The sequence below is a fragment of the Sorex araneus genome, chromosome X (assembly GCF_027595985.1).
Source record: "Sorex araneus isolate mSorAra2 chromosome X, mSorAra2.pri, whole genome shotgun sequence".
Lineage (NCBI taxonomy): Eukaryota > Metazoa > Chordata > Mammalia > Eulipotyphla > Soricidae > Sorex > Sorex araneus.
The window spans coordinates 352,465,725-352,484,664 of NC_073313.1; the positions used below are offsets into that span (position 1 = coordinate 352,465,725).

Here is an 18,940-nt window from a genome sequence, read left to right on the forward strand (position 1 = left end):
GATACACAATAATATTGAATAGGAGTTTTTTGGATAAATGAATGAATAAATGAGGTTTTAGTGTTATGCTTTTTTCAAATAGACCATTTTAGTTCTATGAAAAACATCTTTTAAAATTTTTTTTCAGTCATACAAAAATATATATTTTTTGGTGTTGTGTTTTGTTTTTGTTTGGGGGCCATAGCTGCAATGCTCAGGGCCTTATTCTTGGCTCTGCACTCAGGAATCACTCCTGACGGTGCTCAAGGAACCGTGTAAGATGCCAAGGATCAAACTCAGGTCAGCCGCATGCAAGGCAAGAGCCCTGCCCACTGTACTTTGCCCTGGCCCCTGTAAAAAAATACATCTTGGTATGAGAATTTAAAAGTTCTCTTAACTTATATCCTCCCACAGAAGTAAAAATACTCTTAAGAGCTACTATAGCCATAACAGTTTAGAAATAAGGTGAGTCCAAGGAGTACTGAGGTCAGAGCAACTAAGCCATGCTATGTAGATAGACCCATGGCCGTGCCACTCACCCCTCAGAAATCCAAGTTCTCACTGCAAGCAAGGAGAGGGCTCTGCCCATGATGCTCAGGGCTGCCCCAGCTCTCTGCTGGGATGTGCAGGTGACAACAGAGCCCTAGTCTGTGCTTCTCTCTGTAGCTCCCTGCAGCTCTGAGATAAGGGCCATGGTCCTTCCCCACTGGGACTTGGCAGCACAACCTGGAACACAATCTGTTGGACAGAAGGCTGTGATTATTAAAGAAAGCATTTTCTCTGATACCTCATAGAATGAAGTGAGGTTCTGATACAGCCAGAGACAGCCCGTTTCCTTTCATAGAAATCAACTCTCAGAAATGTACAGCATGATTGGAGACAAGATGCACAGGGAAATAAAAATAAGATACAGTAAAGTGGGTGGCTGCTCAAAACGCTCCCGGATGAAGGGTTAGCAGCTATTAATCAGCTCATACTTCTGTTCTGAGTAAAGCTTTGGAGGGAAACTTCAGTCAACAGTTGGTGCTTCGTCAGGGCTGTGGGGTCCTCAGATGACTTTCCTCCGTCTGATGGGTTATGTAGTGCTTCTACTTCAAGGAAGGAGAGTAAACTGGAGTCACAGAAACATCCCCCAGATCTCATGATTTGGGTCCTTCTGTTGGCATGCACCAGGTCTAAGGGTGGGGTGTCTCTGCAATGGCTTTCAGGGAGTTTGAGGAACACTAGATGAAAGTCTAGGCCTGGGGCTAGTGCAGAGAGAAGGGTGCTTGCTTTGCATGTGGCCAACCCCCGTTCCATTCCCAGATTAACATATAGTGCCATGAACCTTCCAGGGGTAATTTCTGAGCACAGAACCAAGAGTAACTCCTGAGCACTGCCAGGTGTGGCTCCCAAACCCAAACAAAGCAATATAGTCTAGGCCTGAATCCTCTTCTAGAGCAAGCCAGTTTCTGAGTCCAATTCTGAAAACCTGCCACATAGAAGACATTGTCAAGAAATTCAGTGTATTATCTTATTGATTTCCCTAACAACCTTGAGAGCAAATGCCACCATTCCCAATAGACAGGGAAGGAAAATGAGGCTCTACTGAGCTAAGTAATTTATCAAAATCATGTGTCTTGCCCATAGCAGGAACATCATTTTATCCCAGAGTTGACTCTCTAGTACAATTTTTTTTCATTTTATTTTTTCTTGTTTATTTGTTTGTATATTTGCTTACTTTTGTTTGGGGGACACACATGGTGATGTTCATGGCATACTTCTGGCTCTGCACTCAGTAATTATTCCTAGAGTTGCTTGGGAGACCAAATGGGATTTCTGGGATGGAACCCAGGCAGGCCATATGCAAGGCAAGTGCCCTACCCACTGTACTATCTCTCTAACCCAGTTTTCTTCCTCTAAGTCTAAATGGGGGAAATCCTCCCCATATCCCGATAAGAACATGGCAAAGTTTAAAAAGAAACTGAGTCTAAGCAGAAGTTTTCCCAAATTAGCCTAGCACCTAAGCAGCAAACACGGTTGTGCTCTCAATCATTTTTTTTTTTTTTTTGCTTTTTGGGTCACACCTGGCGATGCACAGGGGTTACTCCTGGCTCTGCACTCAGGAACCACTCCTGGCGGTGCTCAGGGGACCATATGGGATGCTGGGAATTGAACCCGGGTTGGCCGCATGCAAGGCAAATGCCCTACCTGCTGTGCTATAGCTCCAGCCCCTCAATCATTTTTTCTAAGCGATTGGGAAAGTTTCCTGGTACCTGAGAAAGATGGCAGTTGAGGATCTGACCTCTTGGGTCCTTGCAGATCAGAGTCTCTGAGTATCTACTACCTTGTAACCAGGTAGGTTGTAGATTGGAACCATCTAGTCAGATCAGAGGGGTCCACTTGATCCAAACCAGGATCAGAGTTGTCCCAAGATTCCACAAGCTCTTTCCTTGCTGAAGGGAAGAAGCTCAAATGAGTGGCATCTGAGTAGGTCTAGGAGAGGTCATGCTTCTGGCGCTGGTCACAGAGTCTGGATCTACCCCACTTCCTCTGAGTACCAGAATCACAGGGTTGGATGAGACTGCAACATCCCCCATTATTGTCAAGCTTGGAAGCCAGAGCATTGCAAGACTGTTACTCATCTGCTAAATTCCCTGGTATATAATCCCTAGCCTCCCTGGGACTTACCTAGCGAAACAAAGAGGTTAGATGAGCCCACTTCGGCTTATCCCTTCATGCATTCATCCAACTTTTTAAACCAGAACTCTTGTCACTTGCTTATGTGCCTCTGCCTTCAAAATGTTTTTCCTCATTACTTACAAATATAATAAATACTCTTGTCTGATACAGAATCCCCAAGGATATAGTCTGTGCTCGTACCTTGGCTGAAATCCCATGAGGTTCTGGGTTTGAGGTAATGGCATCAGAAGGTGCTAGAAAGGATTTCTTCTTTCGGAAGATGCTCAAGACCCTGGAGACAGTACGAGAGGCCAGCCTGGGTCAACCCTCTCCCTGTTCCCCAGGGAACGCTTCTGGGGGGCAGGAAGAAAGCCAGAGTGTCAGACATTTGCTTGCATTAGCAGAGAAAACCCCACAGTTTGTGTGGCGCCACTTTGAGGTTGGACTTTCTGGCTTGGGTTAACAGTCTCTGGAAACTACAACCTCATGTCATTGTTTATAGGATCCAAGAGGGGTGGGGATGGGGATTGTTTCAACATCCTGGCATAGAGATAAACATGCCTCCTGGCGTGTAGGCTGTGAGTGTTTGGCAAAGGGACAGCATGCTGTGGAGGGGGGGGGTTAGGAGGGCAAGGACAGAGGGAATACCCAGCAGGGTCATAGGACTCAGCTTCTCATCCTGGCTCTGCCACCACTCACCCCTGTCATCTTGAAGAGCTGCAGATTCTCCAACCTAAAACTGAAGATCAGATAAAAGAAGCCAGGGGCCAGCCTTTTCAAGCTTCTCTACTACTTAAAAGAGTTCCAAATTCTTCATTGGGTAAGGGGTCTCCAAGCAGTGCTCAGAGAGCCCTTGATATTCGACCAGGTTGTGGGGACCTGATGTCTTTCTCGGGCCTGGCAACGTGATGCTGCTCAGGATCAGGAGAGTGAGGGATTAAGCGATAGCACAGTGGGTAGGATGTTAGCCTTGCATTTGGTTGACCCGGGTTTGATTCCTCCATCTTTCTTGGAGAGCCTGGCAAGCTACCGAGAGTATCTCGCCTGCATGGCAGAGCCTGGCAAGCTACTCGTGGCGTATTTGATATGCCAAAAACAGTAACAACAAGTTACACAATGGAGATGTTACTGGTGCCTGCTTGAGCAAATCGATGAGCAATGGGATGACAGTGACGGTAACACTCAACAGTGTTTGCGCATAAACCCAGTGGTGCTCGGAAGGTCATAGGGTGTTGGGAGTCTAACTCAGGGCCTTGCACATGCAAAGCATCTATCTAACACTTCTGAATTCTTAATACAGTAGTGCCTAATTCTTAACACAGGTGCCTAATACAGAAATCTTGAAACCCTATCAGGAGATCGGTAGAGAGTGAATAATTAGAACTGGGGTATGCTTATGTTACTTTAAATATTCTTTCCCTAGACCTTCCACTTTTATTTTTCAATCAGTGCTTCCCAAAGTGACTGATGACCATATTCAATTCTTCTCTCTAAGGGGCAGCCTCACATAATTTTAACAAAATAATCCAAGATGACCTTCATAGTCCATTGAGTTTGGAAGAACATTATTAAGAATTTTAAACTGGGACCAGTCCTAGGTGAAGTACCTGATTTGGTGCGATTGTTTCCTTCATCCTCAATGCTTTCTTCCCTGAGTATTAATCTCACCAAGCTTCAGATTCCAAAATTTGTGACTGTCTCCTTTATTCAGTTCTGATTCCTTTGAGATTGGAATCCTGTCTTCTCCTTATACCTAGTACCTAGCATGGGACCTTGGTCAGAGATAAACATCTCTATATAGAAATGTTTGATTGGTGGGTTTTCTGTGAACCAATCCAAGGGTTATAGCTGACACAAACGTGAACTCCAAAGGACAAAGCAGTGAGTAGGGAGACCTATTAAGGAATTGTCATGAAGAAGACAGCATTTAACTGAGCCTTGCAAAAAGAGTGATACTTAGACACATGCTAAAGGAAAGAAAGTAATTCAAGCAGGAATTTAAGTGTGAGCAAGGCTGATTTCTTCCAATTCCAACCGCACACATGTAAGGAGCCCGGGGCCCAGAGAGACGATCTTTGTTTGCAAGGTTGACTGGTTGCCATTCAAGACTCCTTCATATCTGATTGCTGTGCATTTCATAGGCCTCTAACCTAGTTACTTAAAACTCTCTCTTTCTCTGCTATGGGGCCTATTTCCAGCGATGCTTCCCATTGACGTGCTTACCCTGCTGTCAGTCAGCCTACTCAACAGGGATGCTCCATCTCAGTCCCCTTGTCTTTAAGTAAATCAAGATTCAGACAGGCTGGGGACATGTTTTTCTGTGTGCCACATTGCACGCGGCATGCCTAGATGAAGAGTGACTGAACTCAGGGAAACACACACACAGACACACACACACACACACACATGTGCGCGTGCACACACACACACTTCTGTAGGATAACATTGGGTTTGTCCTTTCAGCCTTGCTGCAGGGAACTTAGTTTACCTAAAAGCAACATTGTTCTGTATGAACACAGTAAGAGGTATATCAAACTTAAAGTTTGGTTCTTCCTGAGGACATCTCACTATATATTCCAGACCACAGTCCTCAGTACAGGTTAGTCTTCCTAACCCCAGCAGGGTCCTAGTCTTGTCGTTACTTTTGGACCATGACAACATTTGTCTATGACCATGCTCTCAATTTATAGTTAAGTATTGTGGTGCTTCGGCCTGTCCCATTTTGAATCCAGGGTAGCTCACAGATTTCCCTGGGTCCATTTAGTCCCTTGTCGGGACCCTGCTTTTGGGGTGCTAGGAACTAAGGTCAACTGAGTCGAGAAAGCAGATTCCCGGGAGTAAATATTATTGCAGTCAATGAACTCCCAAGTTAGAAAGCATAATATTAACTGTCTTCCTGTGTCCATACAGAAAGGACATTGCTTTAAGGTAAACTAAGTTCCCTGCGGCAAGGCTGAAAGGACAAACCCAATGTTATCCTACACACTTCTACTTGACTTCCTTTCAAGATCAGACTTTATGGGGGAAAAAATGTTCCTGGGTGCTTTTCTACCCCTGTTGGTGGGTTCTCCCTCCCTCAGAAAGCCTCAGAGCTCTGTACTTACAGAATTCTTACATGTTCAACATCTTCTGTTCTGAAACTACACCATCAAGACATGTAGGATACAGATAAGATGTGGGAAAAACTCAGGACAGACTTCTCTTGTAAATGGTCGTAGCATCCAGGAAGATGACCTGTGTTAAGAAACCAATGGACTGGAGAGAATTCCACTCATCCTTTCTGTACTAGCTTTTCACTCCCTGCTTTAGCTAGGGTCACTTAGTATTCTTTCACTTCAAACTTCTCATCATTAATCAGGGGATACTAATGGTCTCTTTCTTATAATTTCACTTCAAAGTTAATGGTGGTTGCACAAAAGCCTTTTGTAAACTATGTATTTTTCCTAGATATCTGCAAATTAGGGCTGGGTTTTCTTCCCCCTTCTCTGCCTGTGTGCGCTTGCCCTGTGGAATCCCTGTTCCAAACATTGTTTCTCTCTAATAACATGTAAGCAATGAGAAACTATTTCCTTGGGATCTGAACTGGAATCCTATGGGGGTGTGAGTGTAGAATGTTAGGAAGAAAATGGGGCCATGGTGGGGAAAGGAAGTGGACGCTCTGGTGGATGGCATGGTATTGGGATATTGTACCCCTAAAAACCCACCAACAACAGTAAAAACCACGGTGCTTAAAACATAAAGTAAAGCAATAAAAATAAATAATGCTCTTCAGTGTCTAACCCCTCTGTCAGGAAGTGCTCAAGTGCTGACAGGTTCTCAGGTATAGAACACACAGAGCAGCATGGCTGGCTCTCTCAAGACAAGTCAATTGGAACTCTGACTCATGTTTTCATATGATCAAAACTTGTGCTGCAAGTCAGTGAGCGGTGCCTTTGGAAAAGCCTTAAACCCTCTAGCCTGACTCGCTTAGTTTAGAAATGGGAAACTGAGGGACAGGGAGGGACAGAACCTTGCTCAGGCAAATAGAACAGGTCTGGGACAAACCCCTCTCACATTATGCCATGAAATAGTATTTACAAGGATGTTTATATACTTTATTGTCATTTTGTTTTTTACCTTTTTTTGTCATCCTGAATTCCTAATGAAAGACACTGGGCAGTCCTAATCACTGAAGGCCCAGAACCAAGGTGTATAGATGGAGAAATCTCACCCATTAATGCTTTTATTTATCAGACATTACTAAAATCCTAGAGATTGGATGAGATATTTTCCTTCCATACATTTGCTGCCTGCATTATTTTTAGAACTGCATTGACTTTCCTCACACATAGATGATTTTGAGACTCATTTTCTCAGAAAGGAACATGTTAACTATCATGAACAGTGTCAACATCCTTGAATATCTATCTCACAGAGGCTCGGTCCCCTCATTTATTGTTTTCCTTCAAAAACGTTTAATACCTTGAGGCTGGAGCGGTAGCACAGCGGGTAGGGTGTTTGCCTTGCATGCATGCCTTGCACGCAGTCAGGTTCAATTCCCAGCATCCCATATGGTCCCATGAGCAACACCAGGAGTAATTCCTGAGTGCAAAGCCAGGAGTAACCCCTGTGCATCACCAGGTGTGACCCAAAAAAGCAAAAAAAAAAAAGTTTAATACCTTGTGGGTTTACCAAGGATGCAAAGAAAAAATATATAGTTAGTTTCTCACTTCAGAAACTAATAATCCAATTATTAAAACCCTCCTCATCCTAGAAACTTCAAAAAAATGTCTCTCACTTCTCTGTTGTCATTGTTGCAATGTCCAAGGATCACATACTTTGCTGTGGGGCTTGGTGGTACTTGCCAGTGTCCTCACAATTAGGTTGCTGAGTCTGGAAGGAACTCCGCCTCAAGCCTGCAAGGCAGACACTCTACCACTAAGCCATATTCCTGGCTCATCTTCACTCCCCCACCACCAAAGTTTTTAATAAGAAAAATGGACTCATCTAATAGAAAAGATCCCTGAATGGATCTTGGAAAGTATGTAAAAGCTTCATAGAGTAAGTGATATGTGACTAAGGTCACTGATGAGAAGTTTGCTGAGCAAAGAAGATGTCATTATTGGAAGAGAAAACAGCATGTACAAAGCACGAGAGGGTGAATGGAAGTCCTGGAATCTGGAATGGTTGACTCTTGCAGACAAATGAAGTAAGAAGACTTACTGCTGGGGAGTGAGGATAAAAAAATGGGCAGAACCGGTGTTATGCTAGGGAAATGGGCTGCATCCTGTAGTCGGCAAAGGACTATAGAACACTTTAGAGAGAGGGAAAAATGGTTAAGTTTAGATTTCTGAAATTCATTCAAGCACCCTGGAAAACATGGATTGGAGTCATAAAGTCCAACAAGGAGACTGATCATTAATCCAGGAAAGACTGATGAGGGCAGTGGCAGTGCCAATCTGAGTCATGTCACGTCAGGACTTGACTTTTTACGTGATTCACCCATTTCTAGGCACACCTAAGTGATGGAGCTGAACCATGAAGCATGAAGTCTTGCATTTGAATCTGTGAAACTGAAACTGTGATTCATGGTGCTGATGATGTTCCTTCAGTGTCTAAAAGACCACCCTCTCCCAGGCAGCTGGGACCATTTAAAGTATCTTAGATGATGCTTGGGGCTTCCAAGCTACCCTGCTGACACATTGAAGAGAAAATGACCCATTGTTGACCTTCTACAGGCAGTAGGGATTTGGGGGGATGGGGGTAGTTCATGACTCTTAATCTTTTTTCCCATTCTTAATATCAACTCACTTCTGAACTTCTTGTTTGGGTAAATCTAACAATATTTCCCAAATAGGCCTGGAAAATGACTGGTCCCTCTTAGCCCTCCTTTCAGTACTGAAGGACACTGATTCAGCCTTTAAATGTTCCTGATTTACTCCTGTTCTTTCTCCTAAAATGCCTTCCATTGAACTGTCTGTGACTGTACAACTGATGTCTTAGAACGCCAGTTCAAATTCCTTTTTTTTTGGCTTTTTGGGTCACACCTGGCAGTGCACAGGGGTTACTCCTGACTCTGCACTCAGGAATTACTCCTGGCAGTGCTCAGGGGACCATATGGGATGCTGGGAGTCGAACCCGGGTTGGCCGCGTGCAAGGCAAACGCCCTACCCACTGTGCTATTGTTCCAGCCCCAGCCAGTTCAAATTCTGTCTCTACTATGTATCTCTTGAACAATTCCAGAGAAATTCCGTATGGTTAAGAGATAGTTTAAGTGGCAGGGCATTTGCAGGAACCTGAGTTTGATCATCCCTTGAGTACCACTGAGTGTGGTCTTGGATATCCCCTTGTACTTCCAAGCCTCATCACTAAACCATCAGGTCCACATAGCCAGCTGTGCATCACTGAGAGAGAAAGAGAGGGAGAGAGAAAGGGAGTGAGGGGGAGGAAGAGAGAGAAAACGTCGCTAATCTTTATTCTGAGTTATCCTAGGGTGAGGGATCAAGTTTGTAAAGTGCTTAATGCACTTCACAGCTAACACTGATTACTCAGTAGCTATTAGTGATAGGTAAGATTCTGTAATAAAAATTTGTCATTTTTAACTGAAAGTGAAATTAATACAAAAAAACGTTTGATAACTATCTCTGATTATCCAGATAATTGTGAATTACAGTTTTCTTACCCAGATCGATTAAATCTGACATCTGAGTACTACTTGATTTCCATATTCAGCTGTGGAATCCCACTGAATTTACGACTAAGAGACTCAAAACTAGTAGGAGTCTTGGAATTTGAAATTAAGAGCAAAAGAAAATGAGAGAAACTCCATGATCAAAGGCATAGTTTCTGATCCTCTGGTCCTTTTCACCAACAGAAGAGCTTGGAAGACAAAAGGCTATGTTTATAGTATCTTTGCCCATCTGTGTGCCACTGGGATAGTGCCAAAGAGGAAGTGTTCTCTTGAAGAAGCAGGAGTGGGTTAGTTTCATTACAGTGAAAGAACTGTTCAATGTTGGGGCAAGTTACTGATGGTGGGTGTGGACTCTGTTTTTCAAAGAAAGGTTTTTTAAAAAAGTGTGTGATGAGATTATCTCTTCTAGGCTATTGCAAGTGTAGACCTGCCTGGGAGAAAATTTGTCTCAAGTACAGTGGGGTAAATGCTTCAAAATCAGACTCTGCTACAGCTTCTTCTAACAGGATTTTAAACATCTTAAGACACTCTGATGATCCATCAGATTTTCAAGTCTAATTTGACTTTTAAAAGTCGGCTTCCTTTCTCCTTCTTTAGTATAAAGTATTGCAGGAATTAAAAAAATTAATATTTAATTCTCTTGCATTAATATTACACTTGAAATTTGGAGTATTTCTTAATCTTTATATATTTTAAGTAGTCATCACAGTAAATCTAAAAATGTTGTTATTAATGCACACTTTATTAAGGAAGAATCAAAGATAACATAATTAATTTTGACCTATGTCATACAGAATACATGACTGAATCAATAAATGGAATAAAAATCAGGATGAGGAGCTGGAGTGATATTACAGTGGATAGGGCATTTGCTTTGTAAGCGGCTGACCTGGGTTCAATCCCCTGCATTCCATCTGGTCCTCCAAGCACTGCCAGGAGTAATTCCTGAGTGCGTAGCCAGGAGTAACCCCTGAGCATTGCTGGGTGTGACCCAAAAAGCAGCAACAACAACAACAACAACAAATCAGGATGATCCCAAAACTTTGATAGTCTACCTATGCCCTGATGTGACATTGGCTACGTAATCTAGCACAAAATTGATATGATACAGGAAGCATTATTTTTTCACTCTACTATTTTACTTAATCATCATAAAAATTACAAATGGAGTTAGGTCAACTAAAATTTATGAACCATTGTCTTACAAAAGCCATCAAGGATGTTCTGACTCTGAAACCAGTAACTCTGGTGAGATGTTGGAGAATGTCTCTGAAGATGTGACTAATAAAAATTAGCTATTTTCGGGGCTGGAGCAATAGCACAGTGGGTAGGGCGTCTGCCTTGCACGCGGTCGACCCGGGTTCGATTCCCAGCATCCCATATGGTCCCCTGAGCACCGCCAGGGGTAATTCCTGAGTGCAGAGCCAGGAGTAATCCCTGTGCATCGCCGGGTGTGACCCAAAAAGCAAAAAAAAAAAAAAAATTAGCTATTTTCACTTGAGGAAAATAAAATGGTGCAACGTGTGGAACTAGACTAACTTATACTCTTTACAATTGTTCATCAAAATTTTCAAGTCACTTTTTAATCATCTGACTATAAAACCTTCTTACCCTTGTTAATAATTCTGCAAACTGGACTGGAGGAATAGCAGAGGGTAAGGCATTTGCCTTGCACACAGCGAACCTGGTTTTAATTCTCAGCACCTCCAAATCATCCTCCAAGTACCACCAGGAGTGATCCCTGAGTGTAGAGTCAGGAGTAAGCCCCGAGCAAAGGAGGGTTTGGCCTAAAAACAAAAGTAATAATAATTCTGCAATTGAATGTTGACTCTGTCATCCCTGTAGCAAGTATTAATGAATTGCAACTGATATATGAAGAATATAAACAGCTTCCATGTACTTAATATGAAGAGCTCAAAAATGGACAGTTGTCTTTCCATCTGGGGATTAAAGTCACGCAAAAAATGATAGATGATGGAGGAGGAGGAGTTCCACAGCCTTTTGAACTGTGAGTCTTTTTGCTCCACTCCTTTTTAGAAGGAAGCGTACTCGAGTAGACTTTGATCAGACATTGGAGGGATTTCCCTTCCACCAAGGGACTGCTTGGAACACAAGTTTGGCTGCTAATCAAGTTTGAAAAGATCAGGACTCAGGCACTAATTGCGTTAATTTGTTTTCCTTTAGACAGAATGGGGAAACAGAACAGCAAACTGGCCCCGGAGGTGATGGAGGACCTGGTAAAGAGCACGGAGTTCAATGAGCACGAACTCAAGCAGTGGTACAAAGGATTTCTCAAGGACTGTCCAAGCGGGAGACTGAACCTGGAGGAATTTCAGCAACTCTACGTGAAGGTAAGTTGCTTTTCATTGCCTTTTTTTCCCCTTCAAGTCAGAATACATCATCTTTAGGAAATGTAGTTTTACGTGAAATTATAATGCGAGGCAATGTATTTTGTTCCACAGAGAAGTTAAGCAATTTCTGAACAGAAATAGCAACTGTCCAAGCCAAACATTGAATATAGTTTAGAGAACAGTAAAAATAAGTGTTTACTGATGATTACCACAAACAGCTACTGATGCCATTGTTGGGAATGTATCTGCACTTACACAGATTAGAACATATATATATATATGTGTGTGTGTTTATGCATACATATATATGTACACATACGTATATATATATATATATATATATATATATGGAAATCTTTTTCACCAAGAAAGAGGCTCTTATCTGCAGATGAAGAGAAAACTCTTCCATGACAGCACAATTAGAAGCAGATAGGGAGATCTGGTGAGCTTTGCGGTCTGAAATCCACAACATGGAGGCTTAATTCAGCACATGTACTGTGTAGCACCTAATCTTTCCCTGGACATTAGATAAAACTATTCCTTTCGAGGTACAATTTCTACTGCAATGTATTGTTTCAGTCTGTCTTACTTTATCAGCGGAATTGCTGCTAAATTTGGCATGATCTAAAACTTTCCATTTTGTGTATCGTTATGTAATCTTAGGTTAGTAGAAGAAAGGCACGAGTTTTCTTTTAATATTTCTGACTGAAACGTGAAAGAGAAAACATGTTTTATCGGTGTAGCCTATGTCACACAGCTCATACTGACAACATGGATCATCCACATGTATTTATGTACGTGAGTGATGATCCCGTAAAATAGTCCATATTGTCATTATCTGCTAGCGTTGACTAGTTCATCTAGGCTGTGCTCCCAAAATTCTATCTTTACACCTCGACAAGAAGCAACATGTATCACAATGCCCAGAGCTAGGCAGCTCACAAATAGCAAAGCTGGGAATCCACCCAAATGCCCATCCAAGGGAGAATGGAAAATAACTGCGGAGTATTCACACAGCAGCTCAAACAATTGCACTGCTACAACATTACAATTTTAAGTGCAAAATGTGAATCCCAAAGTATTCTAAATTAGACACGAATGAGATCAATGTTTTCTAGGGCTGCACATCAAGACCATAAAGTCTTATATAAAGGAAAGCAAGGCTGCCGTGTGCACAGGAGATGAGCTGAAGGTTATATCCAGTGGTAAAGATTCGAGGTGGGTGGGAAAACAACTGTTTCGCTAGAGACAGATTGTGTCAAAGGATGGGAGATTTGCAGGTGTGTCGAGCTTTATTAAAGTCTATACTTTAATGGCCTTCATGGCTACTAATGAGTGACAGGAACCCACACTTAAGATTAAGCCAAGGTTGAGCCCCTGAGGACCCCATTGGTCAGTAGAAAACAATCTCCTTAAATTTGTGTCAAAAAATACCACATCTACAGTGGCATATACTCGTGCTTTGAAATTAGTGTGATATTGCTGAGAATAGTGGACAGTAAATTAGCATCATATGAATATCTTTAATCTCAAAGTTTTGAGAAACATATTTATTATTCAATCTACATAAACTGCGTTTGCAGAGAAATGCAGTGGTACATTTTCCTAGCCTATTAGACCATCCTCTGTTGTTTTCAAAGTCACATCTACTTTTCTATCACCCAGAAGCTTAGCCTCAAAACCGTCTTCATTTTCAGCCCCAAGAAAAGTACAGACAAATGAGATTTGGCAAAGCCACTTTCCTATCCCCAAAGGGCATATGAGCTGTCACTCTGTGTTTAAGAGAGCTCTGTGTACCCTGCCCCTCACTATCTTCTGTAAATGAAAAGGGATTTGCCTTTGAAGAAATAGGCAATGTGGGAAGTGAGCTATTTCATTGATCTATTAAACTATGCAGCACTGAATAAGTAACCAGCCACAGGATGGGGAAATCGTGTAAACATGAAACATACCTTGGTGTTATATGTAACCCCTCCCGAACCCCAGAGCAGATGTTTGTTCCTGGAAGGAAAAGCATGACTCTTAGGATAAAACTCTGATTCTTGGCAGCTTCTGAATAACCGTATTGAAACTCGCTCTGTGCTCTTCTCTCGAATAGTTAAAAAAAAAAAAAGCCCACAAAAATGTTCCTCCTTCCAGAATTGTCCAAGGACAGAAGAGGTTACATACCCAGGGGGAATAAAAGGACAGTTGTGATAGGCTAGAAGCGAGAAGCGCGAAAGATGGGGGTTATGTAATAAGGCCCAGGAGAGGGGCTGACAAGAAGAAAAACCTTTTCAAGCTGATGAAAAGTGCAAAGATTGAGCCAGAGTGAAGGATCTTTTCCCATCATTCCTGTGTCTCAGTGTGGCTTCTGAGACAGCCCAGAATCCACCTGAGTGAGCAAAGCCCTCTGTGCCCTCTGCTGCCCTGTCTGTGTGGCCAGGCTGGTAGGTTTGCTGTTGCCAACCTGACCCATTTCTGGCTCCAGGAGAGTCACCTGGCTGCTACAGACCTAATTCTGATGAAAGTAGGGAGGATCTGCAGAAGGACAGAGGTCCTTCTGCCAGGCCAGGAGCCACAGACCCCTAACGTGAGAAACCATTGTGTCCAAGTATAAAGGAACTCCTTCATCAGGTCTGTGCCGAAAACTGTTTCAAGCTGAGGTACCAACAAAGGAGATTTTCCCAGCATCCCCCCAGAGGTGAAGGTAGGACAGATCTGAATTCCCTCCGCAGCATGCAGCCCTGGCTCTCTGAGGGATCCCCGGGGCACGTCCCCGGCACACAGCTGCTGAAGGGAGATCTGAACACACTCCAGCCTCGTTTGATCCCATTGCATGCTTTAGTTCTTGAAATCACAGCCACCAACCTTCAGTGATTGCCAGACCAGGGGGCTAGCCCAGAGCCTGCCCTGGACAGACACGAGGAAATGTTTGCTCAGTGAGTTCTATGAGGAGCTGGCTGTGTTATATTAGAAGCTCCTCTTCTCGCAAGAGGCCCTATAGAACAGACCAGCAGCAATGACTGAATGATAGCGTTGCTCTCTTCTGGAATCTTGCGAACGATTTGGGAAGACGCAGTTAACTGCAATGGAAAACAGAATGCCGGACTTGCTTAGCGGAGGCAAGTGTGGAAAGAAAAGCGTTTTATTTCCAAATGAGACACTAAAATACCTTCATTAATGCAGTGATGGAAGAAGGACTTTTTCCTTTGCTTTTAATTTCTTTCTTGTTTCTGTTTTGTTTTGGAGACTCTGTAGCAGTGCTCAGGGGACCACCAGGACTCCATCGGCTGGTATTCAGATGGCACATGGTGCTGGGGATCCAACCAACCCAGGGCTTTCTGAGTGCCAGGCATATGCTCCAACCTTTGGGGGCTCTCTTTCTCTCAATTTTTTTCTTCACTTCTTAGAAAATGCATTTCTCTGAATAGTTATTTTAGTTTGTTCATAGGTATAATAGGCTTCATTGTGTCCCTGTCCCCCTATCAGCTCACATCCCCAAGTTTGTGTGTCCTTTGTCACCACTACCTCAGAATGAGATTGTGTTTGACATCAGGACATTTGAAGAAATGACTAAGTTGAAATGAGGAGGTAGGACAGGTATGGATTCGACCAATCTCACTGCGTCCTAATAAAGAGAGAATTGAAGTCAGTCTTACACAGTGGAGCTACAAACTAGAGAGAGCTTTCAGAAGCAGCCAGCTCTGCCAATGCCTCGTTCTTGAATGTCCTTTCGAAAGAGCTGTGTGGAAATGCTCTTAAATTGTTTATGTTACTCAGCCTGTGGTGCTCCATTTGTAACCTAAGCAAACTCATAGGGTACCAGTTTCTCCTACAGAAAAGTCTCAGGGGCAAACCAGGAGCCCCCTCTCTGCGATCTGAGGAGGCTTTCTCTGAGGCTCTCCCGCACACGGGGAGGGCCGTGTCACTGAACCTGACCAAGGTTTCATCATGCTCACCAGGGCACTCTGCTCAGAGGATGAGAAAGGAGCCTTTACATTTGGGAACTCGCCAGCACAGTCCCTGATTTTTGCCCAAGAGAATTTCCCATTTCCAATAATCAGAGTGATTGCCAAATCAAAATCACAAATTAAGATTGTGAGTTTGAAGTTTTAACTCTATTTTCTGGGGCGCAGTCATCGTTTTCAAAGAAAAATAATCTTGGGAAGAGTAAGCCACTGCATAAGGGGGGGTCATGTCCCTTTCTCCTCTTCTTCAAACAGGCTGTTATTTCATTTCATCGCTATGACAGTAAGAAACCAAGTTAATGAACCCGGAGTGTCCTGAGGAACCTTAAGTGATATTTGGGTACTTGGAACATTGGATTTGGACTTTCAGGGTTGTTTATATCAATACCATTGGGATGAATTCAGGTTGAGGTGAAAAGTGGATGAAACACTGAGATCTGGAGATGGGCAGACCTGAGATTCAATCTTTGGTGTGCCACATTTGCCAGAGCATTTCCTTTCTGAGTCTCAATTCCAGTCCCGTAAGAAGAAATAACAAACCCTTTCCTGCCCTCTCAATGGTGGAGTCCCAAAGGAAAGAAGGGAATTAAAAATAGTTTCAATTACCAGCAAGTTGACTTTGCCATTGTAACTGATAGGTGGTCTCTATTTGTTCTCAGAGAACCAAAATGGAAAATAGAAACCGTTTCCTTCCTTCCTTCCTTCCTTCCTTCCTTCCTTCCTTCCTTCCTTCCTTCCTTCCTTCCTTCCTTCCTTCCTTCCTTCCTTCCCTTTCTTTCTTTCTTTCTTTCTTTCTTTCTTTCTTTCTTTCTTTCTTTCTTTCTTTCTTTCTTTCTTTCTTTCTTTCTTTCTTTCTTTCTTTCTTTCTTTCTTTCTTTCTTTCTTTCTTCCTTCCTTCCTTCCTTCCTTCCTTCCTTCCTTCCTTCCTTCTTTCCTTCTTTCTTTCCTTCTTTCTTTCTTTCTTTCTTTCTTTCTTTCTTTCTTTCTTTCTTTCTTTCTTTCTTTCTTTCTTTCTTTCTTTCTTTCTTTCTTTCTTTCTTTCTTTTCTTTCTTCTAAACCCAAAGCCAATGGCAGCCTAAAAGGATCTACAGAAGAGGAAAAGAGGCTCAATGAGATTCAACACGGAGATGTGTCATATTCAGAGGGTCATGTTTGTTCACAGTGGAGCAGTAACCATAGCTGGACCCATCACAAAGTTATACTGTCCTCATTCTCATCCTGGGTTCATAGACGTAAGCTCAGGGACTCTCCTGAACCCTTGATGCCGTACATAAGATATGTGGCATTCAGGGACTTCTTTGGTCATTCTCACCAATGACAGTGCCTGTGCTTGGTGCTCAGTGCCTCAGAAGTCTCCAGCTACTCAGTCCCCACTGCTTATCATCTTGCTGATAAATAAATGTACGTTCTCAGAGATTTCTGTTAGGTGATCACTCCATTCTCCTGATACTCTGTTCTTCCTTCAAGCAAAAGTCATTTCACTAAATTTTTTTCTCATGGGTGACAGGTCTCAGTTTGGCCTCAGGGAGGTACACCCTTGACAGGTAGGAAATTCCAACATCCCCTTAGGTCCTCCCTGATTTACCTGTTTAACTTTTAGTAAAAGTTATTTTCTTATAACAAAAATATACTGGTTAAGTCATACGATGTACTTCCAAGTGGTAAAACTTGGGAGAACTTTCATCATTTGATCATTAGAAAGTGCATGTCTTATGTATGAATCAGAGAGAAGGGTTGTTTATTTCTTACTTCATTCATTCAAGACACATTTCCTTTGAAGTTCCTGTGGGACAGAAGCTGATCTGAACATTGATCTTAGTGAGTTCAGAGTTTGGAGGAGATGGAATAACATATTCCTTTTGTATAAACTTTACACTTCACAAAGCCATCTTTATTTTACAACAAAATGTACTGGTGGGCCTTATTCAATAGGAAACTTCTTCAACCTAGAGCACTGGAATATAATTGTTTTACACATCGAAATTATATCCATAGTTATTTAGAAATATATATTAAAAACAAAAAGTGATATCATAGAATCAGGGCACCTAAAATTTTTATGATAAAGGCATTCTAATAAAGTGGAGACCCAGTGATTAACCTCCAAAGCTGGGGATTGTGAGTTCAAGTCCTATCTGGGTTGCACAGAGATTAGTTTGAGGTCCAAGAGATAGTACAGCAGGTAAGGATGTGGGTTGCATGTGGTGAACCCAGATTTGCTTCCTAAGCACCACATAATGTCCACTGAGTCCCAGCAGGATTGATCCCTAAGTGCAGAGCCAGCAGTGAACCATGAGCAACAACAAGGGTGGCCCCAAAACACTGCACTGCAATTGTCTTCCCATTGTTCATCGATTTGCTCGAGCGGGCACCAGTAATGTCTCCATAGTGAGACTTGTTGTTACTTTTTTTGGCATATCGAATATGCCACGGGTAGCTTGCCAGGTTCTGCCATGCGGGTGGATACTCTTGGTAGTTTGCTCGGGCTCTCCGAGAGGGACGGAGGAATCAAACCCGGGTCGACCATGTGCAAGGCAAACTCCCTACCCACTGTGCTATCACTCCAGCCTGGTCCCAAAACAACCAAACAAAAATATATTCTAATAGAGTAATAATATTTTCTAGTGAGGCTGGAGCAATAGCACAGCAGGTAGGGCACTTGCCTTGAACGCAGCCGACCTGGGTTCGATTCCAAGCATTCCGTATGTTTCCCTGAGCACTGCCAGGAGTAGTAATTCCTGAGTACAGAGCCAGGAGTAACCCCTGTGCATCACTAGGTATGACCCCAAAAAGAAAAATAAAAGAATATTTTCTAGTGAATAAAGATATTTAACTGGATAAATATGGTTACTGAATGCTTCTAATCACTGGCAAATCTAATATTCTAGTTTCTATGACAGCAGAGTTACTGTTGCATCTTTCACTGGTGCTAAGACCAATGGAGAAAAATCAGCTTCTAATCTATTCTTTTCAAGTCGATTCCACCAGCACAAAGTAAGAACACAAAAATAGGAATAATTTCTAATCTTTACATTGTTGAATTTGTTTTCAGTATGTGGAAGGCAGTTCCCTAATTTATTCAGAACCTGTTCATTAAACTGCATTTTTGTTCATCACCCTTTGAAAATGATGATGTGAATAAGCCAGTGGGATAAGGTGCAATCCTGCTTTCCGTTTGTTGTCCCAATTAGCCTTTGTTCCAGAGGTTATGGGAGCTTTGGAGCATTAGAGAAGAACATCACGAACCTTCACACAGATTCCCATGGTGTAGTGCCATTAGAAAACCTATCTTCAGGGCTGGTACAGTGGCTAGGCTGCTTGTCTTACA

At 42.6% G+C, this 18,940-nt stretch overlaps 1 protein-coding gene across 2 annotated transcripts in view; it reads left to right on the forward strand.

Moving 5' to 3' along the window:
- The window catches only part of VSNL1 (visinin like 1), a 117,361-nt gene that overhangs the window by 37,650 nt on the left and 60,771 nt on the right, over positions 1–18,940 (forward strand). Inside the window, exon 2 of one of the 2 annotated variants that reach the window (XM_004609347.2) lies at positions 11,499–11,661. In XM_004609347.2, coding sequence (XP_004609404.1) covers positions 11,500–11,661 — 162 coding nt within the window. In that variant the 5' untranslated portion in view covers position 11,499. Of the gene's footprint in view, positions 1–11,494; positions 11,662–18,940 lie in introns of both variants that reach the window. The other variant, XM_055122763.1, reaches the window with a different exon arrangement.